The following is a 7,148-nucleotide window of genomic DNA, read 5'->3' as shown; positions in this document are numbered from 1 at the left end:
GACTGTGCCGATGACTCGGCGGTGTCTCTTTATATAGTGGCCGAGACGAAGCCACGCCCACTGCTATGCTATTTCTACTTCATTCCCAAGGGCAAATAGACGAAGGAATATTGAAAATAGTTTTGCTTTAAATCACATGCTTGACATTTTAGCAAAAATATTTGTTTTACTTTCGCTTCGACTTGCCCCTTTCGTATCTTGCATATATGCGTGTGTATATGAATACATAGAAGTATATCACCTATATGTGTACGGAAAGGGATAGTTAGAAATCAACATTGTAATAACGATATCACCATTGTTGGTTTCAATCATGTTCCCAGTGACGGTTGAATCATTAGCATCAGACTGTGATCACAATAATGAAATATGATGATTATCATAAACATGATTATAATTGCACGGATATGAGTATTGATTGTCAAAAGTTATTGTTAGCATTCTTATGAAAAAAAAATCTTTTAATAATCATATGAGTATGTTAACCTGCATATTTTGTGTATATGTATATATATGTATATATATACATATACCTATTTATGTATTTATGATATTTGTATATGTATTCATGCACACACACCTCTACATATATAAAGAAGTAGCAACCCCCATTTACTCTGTAGATTTTTTCCTTAAAGTATACTGACAATCGTTTATAATATGGAACACTTAGCCACGGATAAGGGAATATTGTTTTTATTTTACTTCTGGTAATTATGCCAATATCGAGTAAATTTTACAATGATTTATCTGGCTTTATGATGACGCAGCTTTATCGGCTAAACGCGGTGACGTCATTTAGCTCTCCATTCTCACTCCTGTAGGTCTGTGATCTACAAGTGTTTGCTCAGTATAATTTCTTTGAAAGTGGTGCATTAACTACATTGGTAAACAGATCAGCAAAATAGAAAGCGAAATGCAGACTATAAAGAAATCCTACCAAATACTTACACTTTATGATGGTAAAAGGAAGGAGTTTGGTTTATATGTATATATATATATATATATATATATATATATATATATATATATATATATATATATATATATATATGTATATATATGTATACATGTATGAATATGTATAAATATATGTATGCATGTATATATATATAAATACATATATAACTATATATATACGTGTACATATATATATATATATATATATATATATATATATATATATATATATATATACATATATACATTTTGTTTCCATGAGTAGCTCAATTATAGCTTCAATAATTAATTCTTTGATAGATATTATAAGAGTATGTCTATATTTTGTATGATGCCACATTCAGCATCGTTCCTCCAATTACATTTGTGTTATTGTTCTCTTTTGCACTGGGCAGCCAGGGTGCAGTGTTGAGCATTGTTATGTGAATAGATTCGTCTATAAATGTGAGATTAACATCACACATTTATCCATCCATATGTTTTATATGTGTGCGAGTGTGTGCAAATGCGTACGTATGCATGTATATATGTACATTTACCATTCTTATGAAAAATTGTTAGCACTGGGGCGTAGTTTCGTTATATTAAATACAAATTTGTTTTTTTACGTGTGAACTTTGCTCATTCTTTCTGGTTAGATGGACAATTGTTAACATACATTTGGCTTGTTTAAAGGAATCACTGTGTAGAATTGCTCAGCTTTATTGATCTTGGGAAAAAGGAATCCTTCAGCCGTAGAAACGCCCATGTCCACCAAAGCTTCCGCCGTGGCCTCCATAGCCCCTGTAGCCTCCGAAGCGGCCGTGACCTCCGAAGCCGTGACCGAAGCTGAATCCGGGCTCAGCCTCAGCACTCCTCTTCCAGCGTCCGTAGCCATAGCTGCTGTACACGGGCCTGAAGGACACGTGACTAAAGCCGCCATGCCCGTATCCGAAGCGGGAAGGATCGGCCTCGGCCTCAGCCTCAGCCTCAGCTACAGGCTCAGCACTTCTCTTCCAGCGTCCGTAGCCATAGTTGTTGTACACGGGCCTGAAGGACACGTGACTAAAGCCGCCATGCCCGTATCCGAAGCGGGAAGGATCGGCCTCGGGCTCAGCCTCAGCCTCAGCTACAGGCTCAGCACTCCTCTTCCAGCGTCCGTAGCCATAGCTGTTGTACACGGGCCTGAAGGACACGTGACTAAAGCCGCCATGCCCGTATCCGAAGCGGGAAGGATCGGCCTCGGGCTCAGCCTCAGCCTCAGCTACAGGCTCAGCACTCCTCTTCCAGCGTCCGTAGCCATAGCTGCTGTACACGGGCCTGAAGGACACGTGACTAAAGCCGCCATGCCCGTATCCGAAGCGGGAAGGATCGGCCTCGGGCTCAGCCTCAGCTACAGGCTCAGCCTCAGCACTCCTCTTCCAGCGTCCGTAGCCGTAGCTGTTGTACACGGGTCTGTAGGACACCACCCCATGGCCTCCAAAGCCGCCTCCATAGCGGCTGGGCTCAGCATCAGCTTCAGGATCTCCGCTCACACTGACTCCTACAAACGCCACGAGGGCGACAGCGATGGCCTGCAACACAACCACATACTCTTCAGTTCAAGTCTAAACAGAGGTAAGTGTTAGGGAAAGAACTGCATTTGCTTTTAGATTAAAGAAAAAAAAATACTGAACTTTTCACTGATCTAGGCAGCTATAACATAAAGGCACAATGGTGCAAAGGGAAGCACTCTTTACCAAAGTCTTCATGTCCACAGGGAATCTCCGGCGACTGTGCCGATGACTCGGCGGCGTCTCCTTATATAGTGGCCGAGACGAAGCCACGCCCACTGCTATGCTATTTCTACTTCATTCCCAAGGTCAAATGAGCGAAGGAATATTGGAAATGGCATTGCTTCCTTAAATCACATGCTGGACATTTTAGTAAAGATTTAGGATAACTGTCGATATTACCATTGTTCTTATTTTCATCAGTGTTTCTAGTAAGTGTTCTGTCATTTATCATTATTATCAGATTATCATGGTTCTGTATTATTATCATATAATCATTATTTTTATGATTTTGATATGATTATGATTATCAACCATCACAGTTACCATTCTTATATATATTTTTTCCCTTTCTTTCATTTATCAATATGTTAAATTATACATTGCATATGTATGTATGCACACACACACACACACATTTATATAAATATATATATATATATATATATATATATATATATAAATATATAAATATAAATAAATAAATATATATATATACATATATATATATATATACATACATATATATATATATATATATAGAAATATGTATGTATTTATAAACATATAAATGAAAATACTTTCATTTATATGTTTATACAAATGTATATATATATGTATATATATATATATATATATATATATATATATATATATATATATATATATATATATATATATATATATATTCAAATACATACATATATATATATATATATATATATATATATATATATATTTAACATACATATATATACATATGTGTATACTTATGCATATAAAGAAGGCTTTTAAAAGGACTTACGTTAATTCTGACAATGTCGAGTAGATTAAACAAATGATCCTTCATTCGGCTTTATCACAGCAATCCTTCATCAGCTTTACGCAGTGACGTCATTTAGCTCCGCCCCATTTTCACTCCTGTCAATCTGTGCGATATGTCATAAGTGTTTCTTCAGTACATTCTCTTTGAACATTGTCATTTAATAACAATGGTAAACAAATAAGGAAAAAATGGAAGGAAACGGAGAATAAAATGAAATCATATCAATGGTTGCAATATATGATGGTAAAGGGGTGGGTCTTAATTAATGTATATATATACAGTATATATACAGTAAATATGTCTATATGTATATATATATAATATAAGTATATGTGTATATGTATGTATAGATGCTGTCTATATATGTATATATATCGCTATGTAACTATACATATACATATACATAAGTATGTATGTATTTATAGATATGTATATATATGCATTATGAGCATATATATGTATATATATATTTAAGAACATAAGTATATATGCAAAGTTTGTGTGTGATTGTGCGTAAATTTGCACCATCTTGATGCAGTGTTAAGCCGTATTATGCGAGCTCCTCTGAAGCTTAGTTGAATAAATTTATGTGTTAACTTTTCCTTAGATTAACATTTTATTAATCCAACCATATATGTATACACACACATACAAACACACTGTCAACAATATGGCCAACAGATGGGTTCGCCTTGCACCTAGGTCTTAGCTGCTGCCTGACTTCCTGGCATCGCACCTGCCACGCCTGAGCAATGTTTGCCAAAGTACTTTCTCTCCCTCGAGCAATTCCGGCGAACTCACCCCTTGTCACGGCCGGAGGAACTGACACCCCAAAATACAAAAGCAGGCACCTGCCGAGGACAGGAGTCGTTGGATGAAAGGACGTCTCGTCAGGCAGGCAAGGAGAGACCGAGTAGACAGAAGAACAGGAGCAGTCACAGGACAGGGCAGCTTGGCCTCTGCCCTCAGCACGCAGGTCACTGGGTCTCTCATGGGGTCATGCCTTTCCTCACCCAATAAACCAGCAAGCAAATACCCCTTTCATTCCACCAACCTATATGCCCCCAACTCCTTTACACATACGTGTGTATATATATATATATATATATATATATATATATATATATATATATATATATATATATATATAGTATACACATGTGTATATATTTATGTATATATGTATATATGTATGTGTGTATATATATTACAAATGTCTATCTGAAAATATCTTAGCACGGAAATTTCTGTTTTTCCAAAAGCTATTCTGTGCGAGATTTGTTACAGTGATTCTGCCCTTTCCTGTTGTTTAAAGGGACAATTGTTCACTGTTGTATAAAGGGATACTTGCTCACATATATTTGGCATGTTTAAAGGAATCACTGTGTAGAATTGCTCAGCTTTATTGATCTTGGGAAAAAGGAATCCTTCAGCCGTAGAAACGCCCATGTCCACCAAAGCTTCCGCCGTGGCCTCCATAGCCCCTGTAGCCTCCGAAGCGGCCGTGACCTCCGAAGCCGTGACCGAAGCTGAATCCGGGCTCAGCCTCAGCACTCCTCTTCCAGCGTCCGTAGCCATAGCTGCTGTACACGGGCCTGAAGGACACGTGACTAAAGCCGCCATGCCCGTATCCGAAGCGGGAAGGATCGGCCTCGGCCTCAGCCTCAGCCTCAGCTACAGGCTCAGCACTTCTCTTCCAGCGTCCGTAGCCATAGTTGTTGTACACGGGCCTGAAGGACACGTGACTAAAGCCGCCATGCCCGTATCCGAAGCGGGAAGGATCGGCCTCGGGCTCAGCCTCAGCTACAGGCTCAGCACTCCTCTTCCAGCGTCCGTAGCCGTAGCTTTTGTACACGGGTCTGTAGGACACCACCCCATAGCCTCCAAAGCCGCCTCCATAGCGGCTGGGCTCAGCATCAGCTTCAGGATCTCCGCTCACACTGACTCCTACAAACGCCACGAGGGCGACAGCGATGGCCTGCAACACAACCACATACTCTTCAGTTCAAGTCTAAACAGAGGTAAGTCTTAGGAAAAGAACTGCATTTGCTTTTAGATTAATAATAATAATAATAATAAAAATCTTGTTGAACTTTTCACTGATCTAGGCAGCTATAACATAAAGGCACAATGGTGCAAAGGGAAGCACTCTTTACCAAAGTCTTCATGTCCACAGGGAATCTCCGGCGACTGTGCCGATGACTCGGCGGCGTCTCCTTATATAGTGGCCGAGACGAAGCCACGCCCACTGCTATGCTATTTCTACTTCATTCCCAAGGTCAAATGAGCGAAGGAATATTGGACATGGCATTGCTTCCTTAAATCACATGCTGCACATTTTAGTAAAAAGATTTAGGATCTCTGTCGATATTACCATTGTTCTTATTTTCATCAGTGTTTCTAGTAAGTGTTCTGTCATTTATCATTATTATCAGATTATCATGGTTCTGTATTATTATCATATAATCATTATTTTAATGACTTTAATATGATTATGATTATCAACCATCACAGTTACCATTCTTATCTCTCTTTTTCCTTTATTTCAATTATCAGTATGTTAAATTATACATTGCATATATATGTATGTATGCACATATATACATATACATATAGAAATATGTATGTATGTATATATATACATATATATAGAAATATTTTCATTTATATATTTATACAAATGTATATATATATTTAAATACATACATATATATACATGTGTGTATACTTATTTATGCATATAAAGAAGGTATTTTAAAGGACTTACGTTAATTTTGAGAATGTCTATTTCTATTATCAGTATGTTAAATTATACATTGTATATGTATGTATGTATGCACATATATACATATATATATATGAATATGTATGTATTTATATGCATATATATGTAAATATTTTCATTTATATATTTATACAAATGTATATATATATATATATATATATATATATATATATATATATATTTAAGTACATACATATATATACATGTGTGTATACTTATTTATGCATATAAAGAAGGCTTTTAAAAGGACTTACGTTAATTCTGACAATGTCGAGTTGATCAAACAAATGATCCTTCATTCGGCTTTATCACAGCACATCTTCATCAGCTTTACGCAGTGACGTCATTTAGCTCCGTCCCATTTTCACTCCTGTCAATCTGTGCAATATATCATTGTGTGTGATTGTGCGTAAATTTGCACCATCTTGATGCAGTGTTAAGCCGTATTATGCGAGCTCCTCTGGAGCTTAGTTGAATACATTTGTGTTAACTTTTCCTTAGATTAAAATTTTATTAATCCAACCATATATGTATATACACACACGCAAACACATATACTGTCAACAATATGGCCAACAGATGGGTTCGCCTTGCACCTAGGTCTTAGCTGCTGCCTGACTTCCTGGCATCGCACCTGCCACGCCTGAGCAATGTTTGCCAGAGTACTTTCTCTCCCTCGAGCAATTCCGGCGAACTTACCCCCTTTGTCACGGCCGGAGGAACTGACTCCCCAGAATACAAAAGCAGGAACCTGCCGGGGACAGGAGTCGTTGGATGAAAGGACGTCTCGTCAGGCAGACGAGGAGAGACCGAGCAGACAGAAGAA

At 37.5% G+C, this 7,148-nt stretch overlaps 2 protein-coding genes across 2 annotated transcripts; both read right to left on the bottom strand.

The window, feature by feature from the left end:
• Window positions 1-1,646: 1,646 nt before the first annotated feature.
• Window positions 1,647-2,735, bottom strand: LOC138863653 (interleukin enhancer-binding factor 3-like). The gene is made up of 2 exons (XM_070128476.1): window positions 2,679-2,735; window positions 1,647-2,513 (listed from the first exon to the last, which is right to left on the bottom strand). Exons 1-2 carry the CDS (start codon window positions 2,688-2,690, stop codon window positions 1,689-1,691), a joined length of 837 nt encoding a protein of 278 aa, XP_069984577.1. The 5' UTR covers window positions 2,691-2,735; the 3' UTR covers window positions 1,647-1,688.
• Window positions 2,736-4,924: 2,189 nt separating this feature from the next.
• LOC138863652 (interleukin enhancer-binding factor 3-like) lies at window positions 4,925-5,748 on the bottom strand. Its single transcript, XM_070128475.1, has 2 exons — window positions 5,694-5,748; window positions 4,925-5,515 (listed from the first exon to the last, which is right to left on the bottom strand). The coding sequence occupies exons 1-2, from the start codon at window positions 5,703-5,705 to the stop codon at window positions 4,967-4,969; spliced, it is 561 nt and encodes a 186-aa protein (XP_069984576.1). The 5' UTR covers window positions 5,706-5,748; the 3' UTR covers window positions 4,925-4,966.
• Window positions 5,749-7,148: the final 1,400 nt, after the last annotated feature.

The sequence above is a fragment of the Penaeus vannamei genome, chromosome 12 (genome assembly GCF_042767895.1).
Source record: "Penaeus vannamei isolate JL-2024 chromosome 12, ASM4276789v1, whole genome shotgun sequence".
In the NCBI taxonomy this organism is placed as follows: Eukaryota; Metazoa; Arthropoda; class Malacostraca; order Decapoda; family Penaeidae; genus Penaeus; species Penaeus vannamei.
The sequence above is the reverse complement of the archived record's forward strand: the minus strand, read 5'-3'. Positions and strand labels throughout refer to the sequence as shown.